Source organism: Chiloscyllium plagiosum, chromosome 4 (assembly GCF_004010195.1).
Source record: "Chiloscyllium plagiosum isolate BGI_BamShark_2017 chromosome 4, ASM401019v2, whole genome shotgun sequence".
Lineage (NCBI taxonomy): Eukaryota > Metazoa > Chordata > Chondrichthyes > Orectolobiformes > Hemiscylliidae > Chiloscyllium > Chiloscyllium plagiosum.
Genome location: NC_057713.1, coordinates 1,405,680 through 1,428,180, shown reverse-complemented (window position 1 = coordinate 1,428,180; position 22,501 = coordinate 1,405,680). Strand labels below are relative to the sequence as shown.

General features: G+C 45.3%; 1 protein-coding gene across 5 annotated transcripts in view; it reads left to right on the top strand.

Moving 5' to 3' along the window:
- LOC122548789 (anion exchange protein 2-like) overlaps positions 1-22,501 on the top strand; it is a 232,087-nt gene that overhangs the window by 192,433 nt on the left and 17,153 nt on the right. For 3 of the 5 annotated variants that reach the window (XM_043687558.1, XM_043687560.1, XM_043687559.1), the window contains exons 12-19: positions 2,754-2,804; positions 3,261-3,445; positions 7,634-7,850; positions 8,001-8,207; positions 10,154-10,302; positions 12,606-12,800; positions 14,313-14,534; positions 17,379-17,468. In XM_043687558.1, coding sequence (XP_043543493.1) covers positions 2,754-2,804; positions 3,261-3,445; positions 7,634-7,850; positions 8,001-8,207; positions 10,154-10,302; positions 12,606-12,800; positions 14,313-14,534; positions 17,379-17,468 — 1,316 coding nt within the window. Of the gene's footprint in view, positions 1-2,753; positions 2,805-3,260; positions 3,446-7,633; positions 7,851-8,000; positions 8,208-10,153; positions 10,303-12,605; positions 12,801-14,312; positions 14,548-17,378; positions 17,469-22,501 lie in introns of all 5 variants that reach the window. The other 2 variants (XM_043687562.1, XM_043687561.1) reach the window with 2 other exon arrangements.

Below are 22,501 nucleotides of genomic sequence, written 5' to 3'. Positions count from 1 at the left end.
GGTCCGGGTGTCCCATAGGTGTTCTCTGAAACGCTCCGCAAGTAGCTGGCCTGTCTCCCCAATATAGAGGAGGCCATATCGGGTGCAGAGGATGCAATAGATGATTGTGTGGAGGTGCAGGTGAATCTGTGGCGGGTATGGAAGTTTCCTTTGGGGCCTTGGAGGGAGGTGAGGGGGGAGGTGTGGGCGCAAGTCTTGCACCTCCTGCGGTTGCAGGGGAAGGTGGCGGGAGTGGAGGTTGGGTTGGTGGGGGGTGTGGATCTGACGAGGGAGTCACAGAGGGAGTGGTCTTTACGGAATGCTGATAGGGGAGGGGAGGGAAATATATCCTTGGTGGTGGGGTCCGTTTCCTGTTAATCCCAAAGACCTAGTTAAAGTTTTGGGGACCTGGATTTGAATCCTACCGTGGCAGATAGTGGAACTTAAATTCAACAAAAGTCTGGAACCAAGAGTCTAATGAAATGAGACCATTAATCCATTGTCAATTGTTGGACAAACCCATCTGGTTCACTAATGTCCTTTAGGGAAGGAAACTGTCAGGTTTACCTGATCTGGCCTACCTATGTCTGTAGGCCCACACCGAACTTACTTATGGCTGGGCAATAAATGCTGGTCTAGCCAGCAACACCCTCTTACCATGAATTTTTTTTTAAAAACAGCTTGAGTATAGCTAGTACTCTGGCATCCTTCTGACAATGTGGAAAATTGCCCAGGTATGTCTTGAACATGCAATGTAATACCAGTCTGGTCTATTACCACCCCATCAGTCTACTCTCGATCATTTGTAAGGTGATGTGCACAGAGCAGCGCTTGCCAAGGAACAACCTGCTGACTGATGCCCAGTTCGTGTTCTGCCAGTTCCTGACCTCATTTCAGCCTTGGTCCAAGAATTGTGAGCATCTTTTGCAATATATGGGCTCCTGGAAGTGTTGGTCACAGACTAGGCCATCATTTACCAGCAGGGAATTCAAGTACAGAACAATCTCGACTATCCGAACGAGATGGGCAGGGAGTACTTCGTTTGCATAACGGATTGTTCAGATAACGGATAGCGTTTTTACGGGACCTTGAGATCTCATTCGGATAATCCAGAATTCGCATAATTGATGTTCGGATAATCAAGGATTTTTTTTAGATTAGATTAGATTCCCTACAGTATGGAAACAGGCCCTTCGGCCCAACAAGTCCACACCAATCCTCCGAAGAGTAACCTACCCAGACCCATTCCCCTACATTTACCCCTGACTAATGCACCTAATACTACGGGCAATTTAGCATGGCCAATTCACCTAACTTGCACGTCTTTAGAAACCAGAGCACCCGGAGGAAACCCATGCAGACACAGGGAGAATGTGCAAACTCCACACAGATAGTTGCCCGAGGTGGGAATTGAACCCAGGTCCCTGGTGCTGTGAGGCAGCAGTGCTAACCACTGAACCACCGTGCTGCCCATATTTCCTCAAGTTGAATGGCAGTCAGCATATACAAACAACTCCATACCACCGATTGTCTGATAGTTTAGCAGAAAGAGCGGGCCAAACTTTGAAGGCAGGCTTAAAGAAGCAGCCGAAAAATGTGTTGCTGGAAAAGCGCAGCAGGTCAGGCAGCATCAAAGGAGCAGGAGAATCGACGTTTCTGGCATAAGCCCTACTTCAGGAATGCTCATTCAGGAATGCTTTCCAGCACACATTTTTCAGCTCTGATCTCCAGCATCTGCAGTCCTCACTTTCTCCTCCTTAAAGAAGCAGCCCACAGCTTCACTCGATACCAAACTGTCCCAGTTCATATTTGGTTATTGGACCCACGTGCACCTACAGGGATAGCTCCGGCGGAGTTTCTAATAGGGAGAAGATTCTGTACCAGGTTAAATCTGATCTTCCTGAACTTGGGGGTGCGGGTGAAACAGCATCAGGAACACCTATGTCAGATACCAGACTCTGCTAAGTATGAGAGGCAGCTTACTTCAGGGGACAAAGTTTGGTGCCAAAACCACAGAAATGGCCCTGCATGGGTAAAGTCATGGTCAATGGTAGGTCAGATCCAGTGACGTATAAAATTTGGGTAGGTGAGGTGATCCTGAACAAACGTGGAGCATATGAAAGCTGCAAACTTGCAAAAGAGGCTGGAGTGAAACAAACCCAGCCCCTCGGAACAGCCAGGAATGCCTCAATGCCTTTACTGCGTGTGGAAGAGAATGAATTTCTTCTGAGATTCTCTGGTTGCAAGCGGCTGGCTAAGGTCCGGTACACACCGCTTGTGTCTAAGACTGAGTCATGGAACTAGACCCAGTGCAAAAACGCCCCAGGAGAGGCTTCAAAAGAAAGAACAAGCCTACATCCCTGCACTCAGAGGGGAAGGGATGCAGAGATTGTATCAAGGTCAGCCAGGTGGACCTTATAGAATATGAGTTCGCTGAATGGGGCTATTAACCTGGTCCAATCAGGGAGCCCTGGCTGACAGATATAAACAAGAGTGTCAGACACCCTGCTCCCTCTGAGAGCTGGCTCTGAGGGAGTTGGATCAGTAACAAGGACTCTCCACATGGAAATAAAGGGTAACTCAGTGACAGGAAACCGGCCTCTGGAGTTATTTCAAAGGCCGATGGGTTGTTTTTAGATTACTTGCTAATCTTTTATGCTTTTCTTTACTCGTATAGCACCTTTTATCATGTTCCTGGTGTTCTACTGAATTTCTGATGTTCCTCAGAAACCTTTTTCTGTTTAATGTTAATCTTTATTTTCTTTATCATCCAGGGTGCACTAGCTTTGAATCTCCCACCTTTCTTCCTCCTGAGAATATGTTTGGTTTGTACCGAGACTATCATCTTTACTCTGTATCTAACCCCATGCTGTACCTGTTTTGGAAGTATTTAATGGGGCAGTGTCGAGGAAGCTTAACCATGTAACTAACCTGTGTTGTACTTGATCTGGGTGTGTTTGGGGACAGTGTAGAGGAAGCTTTACACTGTGTTTAACCCAGTGCTGTAGCTGTCCAAGGAGAATTTGCTGGGAACAGTGTACAATGAGGTTTATTCTGTATCTACCCCCATGAAATAACTGTCCTGGGAGTGTTCAATAGGAACTCTGCAGAGTAGGGTGTGCTCTGAATCTAATTAATGTTTTGTATACTTTGAGACATTTTGATGTGACAATTCAGAGACAATTACTTTGTATTGAACAAGTTTCCCAATGTGCATTTTTATTCTCCATCTTTTGAGGCACATTGTGATGGTGAGATTGTTACCTTTTGTTTCCCTTCAGGCTGTGTTGAGTTCCTGAACCATCCGACCATGGCATACGTCCGCTTAAAGACGGCAGTAGAGCTGGAGTCAGTGCTGGAGGTTCCTGTCCCTGTCCGGTTCCTCTTCATCCTGTTGGGACCAAGCACAAGTAACATGGACTACCATGAGATTGGACGCTCTATCTCCACTCTGATGTCAGACAAGGTAATAGTGTGAATCCGTCCTGGAAAATGTACCTGATTGAGGCCTGAGGGCACTCACCTGCTTTGACACTGCATGGAGCAGTTTGGCTGAGTGGCCTATTTCTGTCCTATATGCTTAGAGTCATAGAGATGTACAGCATGGAAGCAGACCCTTCGGTCCAACCCGTCCATGCTAACCAAATATCCCAACCCAATCTAGTCCCACCTGCTGGCCCATATCCCTCCAAACCCTTCCTATTCATATACTCTTCCAGGTGCCTTTTAAATGTTGCAATTGTACCAGCCTCATTCCATACATGCATTACCCACTGCATGAAAATATTGCCCCTTAGGTCCCTTTTATATCTTTCACCTCTCACCCTAAACCTATGCCCTCTAGTTCTGGACTCCCCCAACCCAGGGAAAAGACTTTGTCTGTTTATCCTATCCATAATTTTGGAAAGTTCTATAAGGTCACCCCTCAGCCTCCGACGCTCCAGGGAAAACAGCATCAGCCTGTTCAGCCTCTCCCTATAGCTCAAATCCTTCAACCCTGGCAACATCCTTGTAAATCTTTTCTGAACCCTTTCAAGTTTCACAACATCTTTCCAATAGGAAGGAGACCAGAACTGCACGCAGTATTCCAACAGTGGCCGAACCAATGTCCTGTACAGCCACAACATGACCTCCCAAGTCGGTACTCAATACTCTGACCAATAAAAGAAAGCATACCAAACCCCTCTTCACTACCCTATCTCTCTGCGACTCCACTTTCAAGGAGCTGTGAACCTGCACTCAAAGGTCTCTTTGTTCAACAACACTCCCTAGGACCTTACCATTAAGTGTATAAGTCCTGCTAAGATTTGCTTTCCCAAAAGGCAGCACCTCGCATTTATCTGAATTAAACTCCATCTGCCACTTCTCAGCCCATTGGCCCATCTGATCAAGATCCCGTTGTAATCTGAGGTACCCTTCTTCGCTGTCCACTACACCTCCAATTTTGGTGTCATCTGCAAACTTACTAACTATATCTCTTATGTTCACATCCAAATCATTTATAAATATGACGAAAAGTAGTGGACCCAGCACCGATCCTTGTGGCACTCCACTGGTCACAGGCCTCCAGTCTGAAAAACAACCCTCCACCACTACCGTCTGTCTTCTACCTTTGAGCCAGTTCTGTATCCAATTGGCTAGTTCTCCTTGTATTCCATCAGATCCAACCTTGCTAACCCGTCTCCCATGGAGAACCTTGTTGAACACCTTACTGAAGCCCATATCGATCACGTCTGCCACTCTGCCCACATTAATCCTCTTTGTTACTTCCTCAAAAAACTCAATCAAGTTTGTGTGACATGATTTCCCACGCACAAAGCCATGTTGACTATCCCTAATCAGTCCTTGCCTTTGCAAGTACATGTACATCCTGTCTGATAAATTTATACGATGATCATTCCGAGTATAGAAGAACTCTTTATCAATTTGGCTTGGTATGATACTGGGAAACCTGGGTGAGAGAGCAGTCATACTGAGTGGAGTAGGTGCACATCGTGATGGTCCCCTTCCCTCAAAGACATGGTCTAATTCAGTTTTGACCAGAATCCTCCCACTTTGATGGTGTTCTTTTTAGACATTGAATATAATGTGACCTGCTGGAATTTGAATCCTCAACATTATGGCACTGGTACAACAACATTAAGAATAATAACCTGCCACTGGCATATATGACACCTTTCTACACAGTTCCAGCAGTTGCTGTTTAAGGAGACTCGTTTACTGACATTAAAATGATGGGAGGATTTTGACCCTTGGCTTTCACATCACCATGCCATTGTGAATCTACTGTCTTATTATTGAGAAAGTTAACCAAATATAGGGGTTTCTACATATTCCACCGCACTCATTTGTTTGATAATAGGACTCAAATTCACAGGGTTATTGTTTCAAGTCCCACATGATGTTACAGGTTTTACTTTTTACGTATTTTAAGTCCTTCTTTACATCTTCAAACTATTTACTGGGGGGAAAATGCCTACTTGTCACTCCAGGCATCTTGTAATCACTGCTGGAATAGCTTTTTGAAAAGTAGTATTGCTGCATTTAATAATTTGCCAGCCTTTGCCTTAAATAAAATGTTTGCTCATAGATAAAGTCTGTAATTTTGGCAATACATGGCTTGCAAGAGAAAAGCATCATTCAGTGACTGAAATCAGAGCTGCTCTTAAAGGTATCTCTCATATTAAATAATTACAGACTCTGAGACCTCATGCTGCATGTGCAAATGTAACGCAGAGTCTTAATGGCATAGAAGGAGGCCATTTGGCCCACTCTACAGTTAGTCAGTTAGTCCCATTCCTGTGCTATAATCCCATATTCTTGCAAGTTTGTTTCCCACCCAGTTGTCTTTTGAAATCATTCATTGTCTCTGGCTTCCTTGTCGACAGCTCATTCTGTATCATTGCCACCCACTGAGTAAGTTTCTTTCTCACCAGCACAGCCCTCGATTTCCCTTTGCTCCAAGGACAGTAACCCTAGTTTATCCAAATTGCCCCATCGTTATAAAGTACTCAGCCATGACTTCAGAGTTTGCATGGACAGGAGATATTCTCCTTGCGTAAGCACAGCTAACTTGCAATCCCTGAATTCTTAGTGCAGGGACCAAAAAACACTTGGCTTAATTGCCTCCGCTTCTTGGAGAGAAATAAGGTCAGGATTTACTAGCCCTTCGAAATCTGAAAGGACCAGTAAGTACTACCAATCCTAAACATGTACCAGATCAAAAGAAAATGGCTCACAGCTGGAAATGCATCATAAATCTGTCATGAGGAATACTAGCACAGTGGGAATGTTACTGGGATACAGGAGTTCAACTTCACATTATTGTACATGATTTCTTATTAACATGAAAATGGAAGTGATAGCGTAGTGTTCTCATCACTTAATGGTAGGGTCCTGGGAGTGTTGCTGAACAGAAACACCTTGGAGTGCAGCTTCATAGGTCCATGAAAGCTGAGTCATAGGTAGACAGGATAGTGAAGAAGGCGTTTGGTACACTTGCCTTTATTGGTCAGAGCATTGAGTATAGTTGCAGCTCCACAGGACATTAGTTAGGCCAGTTTCGGGATACTGCATTTGATTCTGATCTCGCTGTTATTGGAAAGATGTTGTTAAACTTACAAATCTTTTCTGAATCCTTTCAAGGATGTTGCCAGGGTTGGAGGGTTTGAGCTATATCGGAAGGTTGAATAGACTAGGCTATTTTCCCTGGGGCATTGGAGGCTGAGAGGGGACCTTATAGAGGTTTATGAAATCATGAAGGGCATGAATAGGGTAAATGCCCAGAACTAGAGGGCTTAGGTTTAAGGTGAGAGGAAAACAATTTAGAAGGGACCTCGGGCAACCTTTTCATGTGGAGGGTGGTGTGTGTATGGAGTGAACTGCCCTGCCAGAGGAAGTGGTGGAAGCTGGTACAATTACACCATTTAAAAGGCATCTGGATGGGTACATGACTAGAAAAGGTTTAGAGAGATGTGGGCCAAATGCTGGCAAATGGAATTGGATTAATTTAGGATATCTGGTTGGCATGGACAAGTTTGACCTAAAAGTGTGATTCCACGTTGTACGACTGTTAAGTACTCCAGAGACCCAGATAATGCAGTACAGCAACAAACTGGTATTTACCCAACAATGTGGAAAATTGTTCAGACATGTCCTGCCCACAAAAAGCAAGAAAATCCAACTCAGCCAATTACCACACAATCAGTTTACTCTCAGTCATCAGTAAAACCTTTGAAAAGGTTGTTGACAGTGCCATAATCTAGCATTTACCCCCTCTCACTCTCATTCTCCCCCTCTTCTGTTCCACTCACTGTTTAAGGGGTTGGCTTTTTAAAACCGAGATCAGGCAAAACGTTTTCTGAGAGTCGTGAGAACTGTTGTCTTGAAACAATAGTGGAAGCAAAGTCCTTGAATGTAGTTAAGGCAGAGCTGGCTAGATTCTTGTTAAGCAATGGGGTGTATGTAAGATTATCAAAGGGAAGTGGGAATATGGGTTTGAAGTTACATTCAGGTCAGTCATGGTCTTATTGAAAGGTGGAGCAGGCTTGAGGGGCCGAATGGCCTATTCCTGTTTCTGTTCTTGTTTTTATGCCTCACTGTTCTCTTCCACAGTCCTCCTTTCAGTGAGCTGTACTCTCCTTTTGTCTTACAGAATTTCCATCGGGCTGCTTACCAGGCAGATGATCGAAATGACTTGTTGAGTGCGATCAATGAGTTCCTGGACAGCAGTATTGTTATTCCTCCCTCCGATGTCCCTGGGGAGGAGTTGCTGCTGTCTGTTGCTCAGTTCCAGCGCAAGATGTTGAAGAAAAGGCAGGCGAAAGAGGACAAGGTGCTGTTCAAGGAGATCAAGAGTCAGGAGGAGCGAGGTAGGCAGCTAGGGAATCCGGGTGTGCGCTGTTAAACCACAGCCTGCTGAGTGGGTACAGAGATTTGAATGGGGAGCCATCATCAGGTCCTGCTCTGAGCTGAGTTTTCCACACTCTAGTTTTACTCATGTGGCCCCTTATTCCTTCTAGCTCTGCTGAAACCAAAGAAGCTGGAAGAGGAAGACCCCCTCAGGCGGTCAGGGAAACCTTTTGGGGGGGTTATCAGAGACGCACGCCGGAGGTACCCTAAATACGTCAGCGACTTCAAGGATGCTCTGAACCCTCAGTGTATGGCTGCCATCATCTTCATTTACTTTGCTTGCCTCTCACCAGCCATCACCTTTGGAGGGTTACTCGGTAAGAAACTTTACTTCTGTCGTCTGGACTGAATGGTTTGTGAATGGAGGCCCGGGGGAAAAAAATCCTGAGTTTCTGTAGTGCCTTTCACAATCTCAGGTTGTCTCAAAGGGTCTGGCAGCTAATTAAATGAAGTGTAATCGTTGCAATGTAAGAAACAGTTCGATGGTTCAAGATTGCAGCTCTCCAGCGCCCTCTGAAGGACAGTTAGGGATCAGCAACATCTGCGTGCCTTGCAATTGATGCCCATGTTCAGCCAAATATCTATTTTTTAAAAATCTTACCAACCAATCTGCAAACTGCAAATCTTATAAATTGCAACATGTTAATACTGAAAGTTTGGTATTTCATTTATTTATTTCATTTGGCCTGTGCGCATTAACTTTCACACTGTCTTATGTTGTTAGCAACCGATGGCCTCTGAGTAAACTTTGGCAAAAACAAGGACTGCAGATGCTGGAAACCAGAGTGTGGATTAGAGTGGTGCTGGAATTCCTGCTCCTCGAATGCTGCATGACCTGCTGTCCTTTTCCAGCACCACTCTAATCCAGACTCTGAGTAAACATTACTTGTTAGCGTTGTTCTGAAAAACAAATAAGAAAGGATAAAGGAGGGCTGAACAGACCAGCCAATATTTTGTGGAGGTTATGTTGCACAGCAGCTAAACAGTATGTTGTTAGAGAATGCAACAGACCCCAAAGCAGTTTATTCATTCCAACTCTATATGGAAAACAGAGCACCATCATCTATTCCAATTGCATGAGTAGACAATGATGGTTAGTTGTGACAGCCAGCCAGTGGTCAGTGTCTTTGCTGACACACACACACAGGGGTCAGTTTGGGTGAAAAACCAGAGAGGTGTCACATTGTGAGCCCATCCTGACCTTAACAATTGCATGGATGGAGGGAAGCTCATCCAGTGCTCTGGGTGTGGTTTGCACAATAGTTTAGTGCTTTCAATGGGTCTGTAATACTTACCTGGATGGCTGTGGGTGTGCTGCAGAATATTTACCTGGGTGGCTGTAGGTCTGCTGTGAAATATTTACCCGGGTGGGTGTGGGTGTGCTGGGAAATATTTACCCAGGTGTGTGTGAGTGTGCTGGGAAATATTTACCCAGGTGAGTGTGCTGGGAAATATTTACCCGGGTGGGTGTGGGTGTGCTGGGAAATATTTACCCAGGTGTGTGTGAGTGTGCTGTGGAATATTTACCCGTGTGGGTGTGCTGGGGAATATTTACCCGGGTGTGGGTGTGCTCTGGAATATTTACCCGGGTGGGTGTGGATGTGCTGGGGAATATTTACCCAGGTGGGTGTACTGTGGTATATTTACCCGGGTAGGTGTGGGTGTGCTGGGGAATATTTACCCGGGTGGGTGTGGGTGTGCTGGGGAATATTTACCCGGGTGTGGGCATGCTCTGGAATATTTACCCGGGTGGGTGTGGGTGTGGGCATGCTCTGGAATATTTACCCGGGTGGGTGTGGGTGTGCTGGGGAATATTTACCCAGGTGGGTGTGCTGTGGTATATTTACCCGGGTAGGTGTGGGTGTGCTGGGGAATATTTACCCGGGTGGGTGTGGGTGTGCTGGGGAATATTTACCCGGGTGTGGGCGTGCTCTGGAATATTTACCTGGGAGTGTGTGGGTGTGCTGGGGAATATTTACCCGGGTGGGTGTGGGTGTGCTGTGGAATATTTACCCGGGTGTGGGTGTGCTCTGGAATATTTAACCGGGTGTGTGTGGGTGTGCTGGGGAATATTTACCCAGGTGGGTGTCGGTGTGCTCTGGAATATTTACCCGGGTGTGTGTGGGTGTGCTGGGGAATATTTACCCGGGTGGGTGTCGGTGTGCTCTGGAATATTTACCCAGGTGTGTGTGGGTGTGCTGGGGAATATTTACCCAGGTGTGGGTGATGACTGATTTCCAAGTAAATGATGTTTATTTTTCAGGGGAGAAGACCATGGGTTTGATTGGTGTTTCCGAGCTGATCATATCCACGGCTATACAAATGGTGATCTTTGGTTTGTTGGGAGCGCAACCACTGCTGGTCGTTGGGTTTTCTGGACCATTGCTTGTCTTTGAAGAAGCTTTCTTTAAGGTGCGTGTTTCAGGCTTGGATCCAATTGGGAAATGTTATGCACAAAGTCAGCTGTTCTAACCTTGCTCAGCAATCAGTTTAGCTCCAGCTAGAGCTTGAATCCATAGCCTGGTTTCACACTGACCAAAGCAGCATTGTTGGAAATGCTATCCTTTCAAACCTACAGCACTCCCTCAGCTGGACAGAGCTGGATGAGAGACTGAAATCTCTGGTGAACTGGAACTTCTGACTTTTGACAGAAGTAGAAAGAATGTGTAAGTTAAAAGGGAGATTGGAACCATAACATTTTAATTAATTCATGGAATGTGAATGTCACTGGCTAGGCCAGCAATTATTCCCAATCCCTAGCTGCCCACTAGCCTGGAGGGAAAATGTAGCCGGTGGTATTCCCATATCTCTCCTGCTCTTGTGAAGGGTCAGTCACATTGCTGTGTCTGGAGTCACACATAGTCCAGGCCAGGTAAGAAAGAAAGATTTTCTTCTCTAAAAGACATTAGTGATCAATGGGTTTTTATCACAATTGGTAATGGTTACATGGTCGCTATTAGGCAAGCCATTTATTCAAGATTTTATTGAACTAAAATTTCGCCATCCACCACGTTGAGATTTGAATCCATCTCCTCAGAATATCAGTCTGGCCTTCTGGAATCAACAGGTGGAGAGAGCTGTTAATAAAGCACACAGTGTCCTCAGCTATACTCGACAGCTATCGTGTATAAGAGCAAGGAGTGATAATGAACTTGTACAGGGCACTTGTTGTACCTCCGTTGGAGTGTTGTATACAGCTCTGGATGTCACCTTATGGGAAAATGTGAATTGAAGACAGTGCAAAAGTGATTTACAAGAATGATTCCAGGAATGAGAAACCTTAATGATGAGAATAGATTGAAGAAATTGTGACTGTTCTCATTGGAGAGAAGATTTGCTCAGGGTTTACAGAATCATGAGTGGGCTGGACAGAGAGATGCTGTTCTCGCCTGTGAAAATAAAACGAACAAGATGGGGCTGGTGAGTGGGACTAGCTGGGCAGCCGGTACACAGACGAGTCAAAAGGCCTCTTTCTCGACTGTAAAACTCTACGATTCTATGAAGAGGGCATCGATGGAAATCATGTGCAAATAAAGCAAAGGTAATGTAATGTGTAGTTAGGGTCTGGAATGCACTGTCTGGAAATGTGCTGGAGGCATCCAACAGGGCGTTGGATAATCATTTGACTAGAAATGGGGTGCAGGGATATGGGGAAAAGGCAGAGGATTGGCCGAGATAATGAAACAGGTGCAGGCACGATGGGTGGAATAGACTCCTGTGCCATAACAATCCTGTTCTTATAAAAAAAATTTGGTGCACCAGCATCTGTAATTTTTCCTGCAAATATCATTCCGTGCGTATTTAGAGCTGTACAGGAAGTCACACAAAAGCTGCAAGAGGGAGAGAGAGTGACCACAAACCATAGGGGAGTCAAAGAAGACTGAGTCCACAGTGGGAGGATCAGGCAAAAGGAGTGGCTGTAAGTCAGAGGGTCGGGGAGAGGCATCTAGCTAGAGGGTGAGGGAGGATCCAGGAGTATCCTTAAGGTGAGGTCTGAGGTGGTGCTGGCGGTGACTAGTGAAAGGCTGGGGATTGGAGACTGGTCATGTCAGAGAGCAGAAGAGGCCACTCCACATTGGAAGGGAAAAGTGTTGAAAATTATTTCATGGAACTGCATCAACATCTATTAATTTAGCCCATTAATCTACTGAAGTTCAAGTGAAACACTGTTAAATGGGACTTGCTTTATCGCTGTTGCTTCAACTGTTGCTGGATCAAAATCTTCAAACTCGCTCCCAACAGCATCATGGGGAGCCAGTTAGCTCAGTTGGGTTGGATAGCTGGTTTGTGTTGCCGTGTGACACCAACACTGTGGCTTTACTTCCCATAACCATTGAGGTTACTGTGAAGGATTTTCCTTCTCAAGCTGGCATATCACCCTCAGGTTGAACTATCATCAGCCATCTCTGTCTGTAATGAGAGAGCAGCCCTATGGTCTAATGAGAGAATGGTGACCCTTTCCCTACACCTTAAGGATTGCAATGGTTCAGGAAGGCAGGTCACCACCATATTCTCAAGGGCAGCAGAGACAGACAGTGAAAATTGGTGATGTATACATTCCCTGAAGAAACAAAGTAGATGGAGAGAGGATAAGAGACAGTAAGAACAGAGGAGAATCTGGTCAGGCTCTGTGCTGTGATCCTTAACTATGTTTTTTCACTGACCTCTTTCTTTGTGACTTCAATGACGGTCTGATGGTCAATTTCTTCCTCCAGTTCTGTAACTCAAACAACATGGACTACCTGACTGGCCGTGTATGGATTGGGATCTGGCTCATTGTCATCGTGGTGGTGATTGTGGCCTTTGAAGGCTCTTTCCTTGTGCGGTTCATATCCAGATTCACCCAGGAAATCTTCGCCTTTCTCATCTCACTGATATTTATTTATGAGACATTTTATAAGCTTTTTAAGGTAAGACAGACTAATTGGACGAATAACACCTTTTCTCCTCATCCTCACAGAGGAACAGAACCTGCAGGGTTAATCCCCTTATCCATACCCACTCTCTTTTTATTCATTCACGGGATGAACGTGTCACTGGCTACACCAGCCCATCCCTAATTTCCCAGAGAGCAATTAAGGGTCAACCACATTGCTGTGGATCTGGAGTCACGTGGATCAGACCAGGTAAGGATGACAGATTCCTTCCCTAAAAGACATTAGTGAACCAGATTGGTTTTTCTGACCATCAGATTTTCCATTGACTTCAAGTTCCATCATCTGCCATGGCAGGATTTGAACCCAGGTCCCCAGAACATCCCTTGGATCTGTAGACCAAAGGATGAGCAATAATATCACTAGGCCTTGAGCTCCCCTGAAATGAATCCCATTTCCCTTCATTCATGCTGAGAAGCTTAGGTTATATGTGCCAGGCCACCACCCCAAAACCTCCCCTCCAAACCAGGGCCTGGAACTATAACTTCACTGAAACCTGTAGTGATCCCCCTCCCCCTCATATCTGAATCATTCCCCTTCACTTCCTCCTAAACACATACAGTCCCACAAAAAGATCAGTCATTATACTTTTCCAGAATGCCTGGAAAATGGAGCTTTAATCCACCCCCTAAATATTGGTGACCCATCTCCTCCTGCCACAAAGGTGGTATTCTCTAATAGCTTCAACCCACAAACAATTCAAGAATAACAGATCTTTTCCCATTCCACATGCCAACACCACAACTAACAGACCTTGAGTGCTGACGGTATGTTCCTCATGACAGTGCACCCCAATCTTTTCAAGCATCAACATTTTGAAGTTCATATCTCTTAAAAATGTTTTGTTTTTCTGTTCTTATAACCAAATTGATGAATCTCACACTTTGCTACGTTATTCTGCAGAGTAACACACCTGGGTTCTGTAGCCTGAGAGTGAAATGACTCAACCCCAGTCCCTTAGAATCTGGTTTTAATGTGACATACCCCATGGATTCACCCTGAGAATCGCACCCACGCAGACCACCCTGACGCCTGACCCTGCCAAATGGATTTCAGTGGTTCTCCAGGGTTGGATATTTAGATTAGATTAGATTCCTTACAGTATGGAAACAGGCCATTTTCCCCAACAAGTCCACACCGACCCTCCGAAGAGTAACCCACCCAGACCCATTCTACATGCTTACCCCTGACTAATGAACCCAACACTATGGGCAATTTAGCATGACCAATTCACCGAATCTGAATATCTTTGGACTGTGGGAGGAAACTGGAGCACCCGGAGGAAATCCACGCAGACAGAGGAGAATGTGAAAACTCCACACAGATAGTCGCCCGAGGCTGGAATCGAACCCGGGTGTCTGGCGCTGTGAGGCAGCAGTGCTAACCACTGAGCCACTGTGCCGTCCCTATTTTGGGAAGGATAGAGGATTGATGTGAGATGAGTTTTTAACCTTTGCTCTAATAAACCTTCACTCATATTTTGTATAGATTTTCCAAGACCATCCTCTTCGTGGCTGTTCCAATATGACAGAAAATGTGACTGTGCCTTCCATTGTCCCTCAAAACACAATGAATGGTACAAGAGGAGAGAGTGGGAAGCGGAAAGGGGAGCCAAACACAGCATTGCTCTCTCTGGTCCTGATGGCTGGCACCTTCTTTATCGCCTTCTTCTTGCGCAAGTTTAAAAATAGTCGTTTCTTGCCCGGGAGAGTAAGTGTCACTGGTGAGGGCCTGAGAGAAATTCTTCCCTCTGTTGTGTTTTTATTTGCCTTTGACAGAGTTGTTTTTATCGTCCCTGCTGCCTGTGGGTTTGGAGAAGGTTATTCCAGCTCTTGAGTCTCTTTCACCAGTCAGCAAAGTTGTGACCGACCAACACGTTAACTCCATCCAGAAATTAGATGACTCCAGAAAACCCATCAATCTTGGTTTTAAACCTTTCAGTTGAGCCCTCCCCTATTGTGGTTTTTGAGGGGGTGGGTTGGGGAGAGGAGTTGCAGATTTCCACTCCGTTGTCTGTGAAGGAGTGCTCCCTGCTGTCAGCCCTATGCAGCCTGGCATTTAGGTTCTGGCCCTTCAACTTGGACTTGGCTGCAGCGGGAATAGCTCCTGTCTTTTTCAAAATCACAAAGCTGTTTTTTTTTCCAGTATCCACTCCTTTAATTAACTGCAGTGTTTCAATGGGAATATCCCTTCATCTCCTCCCTCTGAGGGATGGCAAGCTCCTCTGTTTTACAAATCAGTGCTTCACATCCTCCTTTCCAGGGTGCTCTGCTGCTTTCTCTGTCACTAACTGGCCTCTAATACCATGAGTACCGGACGATGTGGGTCTAGAAATCAGGGAGAAGTACCATGATTTAATTAGAGAAATTAGCATAGACAGAGAGGAGGGTCTGCGTGGTCTGACAGCCTTAAAAGTACATAAATCTCCAGGCCCAATGAAACATATTCTAGGCTGTTTACTGAAGCAAGCAAGGAAACAAAACTGGCACAAATTTTCAATTCCTCTCTGGCCATAGGAGATAATCCCAGGAACGTTTACTTCCTGATAGCAGTGCAAGATGGAAGCTCACCACCACCGACTGGTGACAGCCAAAGCCTGGGATTGGCATAAAAGTAAAAGTCAATCAGGTTGTTACAATCAAAATGTGAGTTGATTGGTCACTCAGTGAGCGACATTCACAACTTGAGAGTTTAAAGATTATGGCCTCTTGGGGGATAGTAGTAATGTCCCTACCTCCTTGCCAAGAGGCCCATGTTCATAATATCCATGAACAAATTGATTTTTTAAAAAATTAAAGCTTAATTTAATAATTAATCTCTCTCTCCTCTCTCTCTGTCAGTGTGTCCCTTTCTGTTTGTCTGCTTGTCTGTTTCTCACTGTGGTGTGTACGTTTCTGTCTGCTCGTCTGTCTGTCTCACTGCGGTGTGTACGTTTCTGTCTGTCTGCTTGTCTCTCACTATGGTGTGTACGTTTCTGTCTGCTTGTCTGTCTGTCTCTCATTGCGGTGTGTACGTTTCTGTCTGTCTGCTTGTCTCTCACTGTGGTGTGTACGTTTCTGTCTGCTTGTCTGTCTGTCTCTCACTGTGGTGTGTACGTTTCTGTCTGTCTGCTTGTCTGTCTCTGTCTCATTCACTTCCATCCGCCTGCCTGCTCTCTAACACCCATCTTTGGATTCTTTTCCACCAGACCCCCACCAAAGGATAAACTGACAGCCCCCTCTCTAACCCAACATCTCACTCTGTAGTCATCAGTAGAACTTAAAATGTAAGACCTAGTATTGGTATAACTTACAAATAAGTGGATTTTTCTGAGAAGTGTATAGGAGGGCATTGATTGAATGTTTTCCCACATGTCTTCATTGTGAAGGATATAGACTGTATTTCCTTCCACATACTTCACATCAAATAATGTAGCTCTTGGTTTGAGGCTGTGGGTGCTTTTGTAAGCAGAGAACAGTTTGCAATATGTCTTGCTGATGTACAGAGTACAGATTCTCTGTTACAGTCCTACAACAAAAGGGACTGCCTTGCACAGCATCTGTATGTCCCAGAGTATTTACTGTCAAATGGTTCAGTTGCAACAGCTTGCCACAGGACTCCGAAGGTTATAATTTCATGTTCCGCTTTAGATACGTCAAATCAAATGTCTCAGTGTAACGCTAGAGTGTGGTACTGAGGGAAAGTGCAGTAATGTCTTTTGGATGAACAGTAAACCCAAGGCCTTTGCCACTCTTTCAAAAGGTTGCAGAAAATACGACTGCACTATTTGAAAGAAAACTAGAAGAGCTCCTTTTGTACAGATTTTCTATTTCTGGATTAATATTGGGCAGGTCATTGGAAGAATTTCCATTATCTGTTCAAAAAGAGCCATCGTTTATGCCATCTGAGAGAACACTTGGACCTTCAGCGCTGACCCTCGCGTTAGTACTGTGGCACTCCCTCAGCACTGACCCTCCCGACAGTACTGCGGCACTCCCCAAGCGCTGACCCTCCCGACAGTACTGCGGCACTCCCTCAGCGCTGACCCTCCCGACAGTACTGCGGCACTCCCCAAGCGCTGACCCTCTCAACTGTACTCTGACACTCCCTCAGCGCTGACCCTCGCGTTAGTACTGTGGCACTCCCTCAGCGCTGACTCTCCCGACAGTACTGCGGCACTCCCTCAGCGCTGACCTTCTCAACAGTACTGTGGTACTCCTTCAGCGCTGACCCTCGCGTTAGTACTGCGGCACTCCCTCAGCGCTGACCCCCTCAACAGTACTGCTTTTTCTCACAACTGTGGTCCATCTAACCACAGTCTATGCAGTGAAGTGTAAACCAATGGCATTACCACGTAGGCAAGAATGTTACTATCTGACATGTGCTGGACTGTAAGTGACACAGGGCCATTCTGGGGCTAGCGTTGGACGCACTGTGTTCAGGATTGATTAAGAGATCGGTTTGTGCTGTGACCCTCAGTCATGGGAGCCGTGGAATGTGGGGCACTTTGAAAGAGTAATTTTTATCACACATTTACAAATATTCTGTATAAGTTAATATATGTATGTGTTACAGATTCGGCGTGTGATAGGAGACTTTGGTGTTCCAATAGCTATCCTTGTCATGGTTCTGGTCGACTATTCCATCCAGGAGACCTTCACTCAGGTGAACAGTAACTTACAAATCCCCTTCACTTTATGGCAAATCGGGTCATTTTCTAAGTGCCAACCACTAACTGCTGTATTACTCAGGTACTGCACAGATCAGTGCTGTGACCCAGCTATTCACTATGTCTTTTAATGACCTCGCCAGGTGAACTTAGTATACTATCTCCAAGTTTATAGATGATACAAAGCTGGATAGGAGGGTAAACTGTTAGGAGATGCAGAGGTGTTTCACTGTGCTTTGGACAGGCTGAGTAAGTGGGTAAATGCTTGGTAGATGCAAGGAATACATATAAGTTTATCCACTTTAGCAAAAACAGGAAGGTATAAGATTGGGAAAGAGGGAGGAGCAGTGAGACCATGGGTGTCCTCTTACACCAGTCACTCAAAGTCCGCGTGCAGGTACAGCAGGCGGGCAAGAAGGTGTTGGTCTTCATCATTAGAGGACTCGAGTACAGGTGCAGGGATGTCTGCCTGCAATTGTACAGGGCCTTGGTGAGACTACACCTGGGGTACTGAATATAGAACATTACAGCACAGTATTGACCCTTCGGCCCTCAATGTTGCGCTGACCTGTAAATTAATTTGATGCCCTTCTATCCTAGACCATATCATTATTATCCATATATATATGTCCAGTGCCCATTTAAATGCCCCTAATGTCGGCGAGTGTACTACTGTTGCAGGCAGGCCATTCCATGCCCTACTACCTTCTGGGTAAATAAACTACCCCTGATATCTGTCCTAAACCTATCACCCCTCAATTTAAAACCATGTCCCCTCGTGTTAGCCTTCACCATCCAGCTATTACAAGGGGGCATAGCTTTAAATTAAGGGGGGGTAGGTATAGGACAGATGTTAGGGGTAGGTTCTTTACTCAGCAAGTCGTGAGTTCATGGAATGCCCTGCCAGTAGCAGTGGTGGACTCTCCCTCATTATGGGCATTTAAGTGGGCATTGCATAGGTATATGGAGGATAGTGGGCTAGTGTAGGTTAGATGGGCTTGGATCGGCGCAACATCGAGGGCCGAAGGGCCTGTACTGCGCTGTATTCTTCTATGTTCTATGAAAAAGGTGCTCACTGTCCACTCTATCCAACCCTCTGATTATCTCATACGTCTCGATTAAGTCACCTCTCAACCTTCTTCTCCCCAATGAACACCAGCCTCAGTTCCCTCAGCCTTTCCTCATAGGACCTTCCCTCCATACCAGGCAACATCCTAGTAAGTCTCCTCTGAACCCTTTCCAAAGCTTCCACATCCTTCCTATGATGCGGTGACCAGAACTGCACGCAATACTCCAGGTGTGGCCTTACCAGTGCCCTGTACGGCTGAAGCATGACTTCGTGGCTCCGCAACTCAATCCCCCTACCAATAAACGTCGACACACCATATGCCTTCTTAACAACCCTATCAATATGAGTCGCAACTTTCAGGGATTTATGCCACATGGACACAGAGAGCTCTCTGTTTATCTACACTGCTAATAATTTTACCATTAGCCCAGTACTCTGCATTCTTGTTACTTCTTCCGAAGTGAACTACCTCTCACTTTACCGCATTAAACTCCATTTGTCACTTCTCAGCTCAGCTCTGCATCTTATCTATGACCCTCTTTAACCCACAACATCCTTCAGCACTACCCACAGCTTTGCCTGTCTTAGTGTCATCTGCAAATTTACTAACCCATCCTTCTACACCCACATCCAGATCATTTATAAAAATGACAAACAGCAGTGGCCCCAAAACAGATTCTTGCAGCACACCACTGATAACTGAACTCCAGGATGAACATTTTCCATCAACCACGACCCTCTGTCTTCTTGCAGCTGGCCAATTTCTGATCCAAACCGCTAAATCACCTTCAATCCCGAAACTCTGTATTTTGTACAATAGCCTACCATGTGGAACCTTATTAAACGCCTTACTGAGGTCCATATAAACCGCTTTACTTCATCCAACTGTTTAGTCACCTTCTTGAAGAACTCAATAAGGTTAGTTAGGCACGACCTACTCTTCACAAAACCGTTTTGACGATCCCTAATCAAATTATTCCTTTCCAGATGATTACACATCCTATCTCTTATAACCTTTTCAAACACCTTGCCCACAACCAAAGTAAGGCTCACTGGCCTATAATTACCAGGGCTGTCCCGACTCCCCTTCTTAAAAAAAAAACATTTGCTATCCTCCAGTCGAGATGTGTGCAGATTTACTCTCCTCTGGGGAAGGGAGTCCTGGCTATCGAGGGAGTGCAGTAAAGGAGGAGAGAGTGAGGACTGCAGATGCTGGAGTTCAGGAAATGTTTCTCAGACTGATTCTCGAGATAATGAGACAAACATATGAAAAGTGTCTGGATCTGTTACAAATATATTTATTGGAGTTTAGAAGAATGGATGAGGAAATCTCATAGAAATTTATAAAGTTATAGCAGGACAAGACAGGGTAAACACAGGAAGAATGTTACCAATGACCATGGAGTACAGAACCAGGGGGTGTAGTCTGAGGATACGCGGTATGCCATTTAGGACTGAGATGAGGAATTTCTAGGCCCAGAGAGCGGAGAGCCTGTGGAATTCTCTGCCACTAAAAGTGGTTGAGGTAAAAATATTGTTTGTTTTGAAAAAGGCATTATATTTGTTCTTAGGGCTAAAGGGATGAAAGGGTATGGGGAGAAAGCAGGAACAAGGGACTGTTGGATGATCAGCCATGATTGGATTGATTGGCAGAACAGTCTCAAAGGTCTGAATGAATCTCTCCTTGTATTTTCTATGTTTCTGTGTGACCCTGTGCTGTTTTTGTCCTGGGAGTGTTTGATGGGGCACTGTGGGAGGGAGCTTTCCTTTCATTTTAAGAAAAATGAGGGTAAAGCAGTTGATGTGGTGTATATGGATTTCAGGAAGGTGTTTGATAAAATTCACCACAGGAGGCTATTGCACAAAATATGAAGGCATGGGATTGAGGCTGGTTTAGCAGTTTGGATCAGACAATGGCTTGCTGAAAGAAGGCAGAGGGTGGTGGTTGATGGGAAATGTTCATCCTAGAGTTCAGTTACTAGTGGTATACCGTAAGGATCTGTTTTGGGACCATTGTTGTTTGTCATTTTTATAAACGACCTGGATGAGGGTATAGAAGGATGGGTTAGTACATTTGTGGATGACAGTAAGGTTGGTGGAGTTGTGGATAGTGCTGAAGGCTGTTGTAGGTTACAGAGGGACATAGATAAGCTGCGGAGCTAGGCTGTGAGGTGGCAAATGTATTTCAATGCAGAAAAGTGTGAGGCGATTCACTTTGGAAGGAGTAACTGGAATGCAGAATACTGGGCTAATAGTAAGATTCTTGGTAGTGTGGATGAACAGAGCGATCTCTGTGTCCAGGTACGCAGATCCCTGAAAGTTGCCACCCAGGTTGATAGGGTTGTTCAGAAGGCATACAGTGTATTAGCTTTTATTGTTAGAGGGATTGAGTTTCGGAACCATGAGATCATGCTGCAGCAGTACAAAACTCTGGTGTGGCCACATTTGGAGTATTGTGTACAGTTCTGGTCACCGCATTATAAGAAGGATGTGGAAGCTTTGGAAAGGGTCAGAGGAGATTTACCAGGATGTCGCCTGGTATGGAGGGAAGGTTTGGTGAGGAAAGGCTGAGGGACTTGAGGCTGTTTTTGTTAGAGAAAAGAAGAGTGAGAGTTGACTTAGAGTCATAGAGATGTACAGCATGGAAACAGACCCTTCAGTCCAACACATCCATGCCGACGAGATATCCCAACCTGATCTAGTCCACCTGTCAGCACCCGGCCCATATCCCTCCAAACCCTTCCTATTCATTTACCCATCCAAATGCCTCTTAAACACTGCAATTGTACCAGCCTCCTCCACTTCCTCTGGCAGCTCATTCCATATCCGTACCACACTCTGTGTGAAAAAGTTGCCCCTTAGGTCTCTTTTATATCTTTAACCTCCCACCCTAAAGCTATGCCCTCTATGTCTGGACATAGACTTTGGACATGTCTAGACTTTGCCTATTTACCCTTGTACTCAATACTCTGACCAATAAAGGAAAGCATACCAAACGCCTTCTTCACTATCGTATCTAACTGCAACTCCACTTTCAAGGAGCTATGAACCTGCACTCCAAGGTCTCTTTGCTCAGCAACACTCCCTAGGACCTTACCAGACTTAATTGAAACATATAAGATAATCAGAGAGTTAGATAGGGTGGACAGTGAGAGCCTTTTTCCTCGGATGGTGATGGCTAGCACGAGGGGACATAGCTTTAAGTTGAGGGGTGATAGATATAGGACAGATGTCAGAGGCAGTTTCTTTACTCAGAGTAGTAGTAGGACCGTGGAACGCATTACCTGCCACAGTAGTAGACTCGTCAACTTTAAGGGCATTTAAATGGTCATTGGATAAACATATGGACGAGAATAGAATAGTGTACGATAGATAGACTTCAGATTGGTTCCACAGGTCGGCGTAACTTCCAGGGCCAAAGGGCTTGTACTACACTGTAATGTCTATGAACAAAGAAAATTTACAGCCCAGGAACAGGCCCTTTGGCCCTTCAAGCTTGAGCCGAACCAAATGTACTGTCTAAACCTGTCAGTCAATTCCTAAGCATTTGTATCCCTCTGCTCCCCACCTATTCGTGCATCTGTCCAGATGCATGTTAAATGAATCTACCGTGCCTGCCTCTACCACTTCTGCTAGCAATGTGTTCCAAACGCCCAGCACCCTCTGTGTTAAGTACTTGCCACGTGTATCCCCCTTAAACTTTCCACCTCTCACCTTGAAAGGGTGACCTCTTATTATTGAATCCTTCACCCTGGGAAAAAGCTTGTCTCTATCCATCCTGTCGGTACCCTTCATGATTTTGTAAACCTCAATCAGGTCCCCCCTCAATCTCCTTTTTTCTAGTGAAAATAAACCTAACCTACTCAACCTCTCTTCATAGCTAGCACCTTCCATACCAGGCAACATCCTCGTAAACCTTCTCTGCACCCTCTCCAAAGCGTCCACATCCTTTTGGTAATG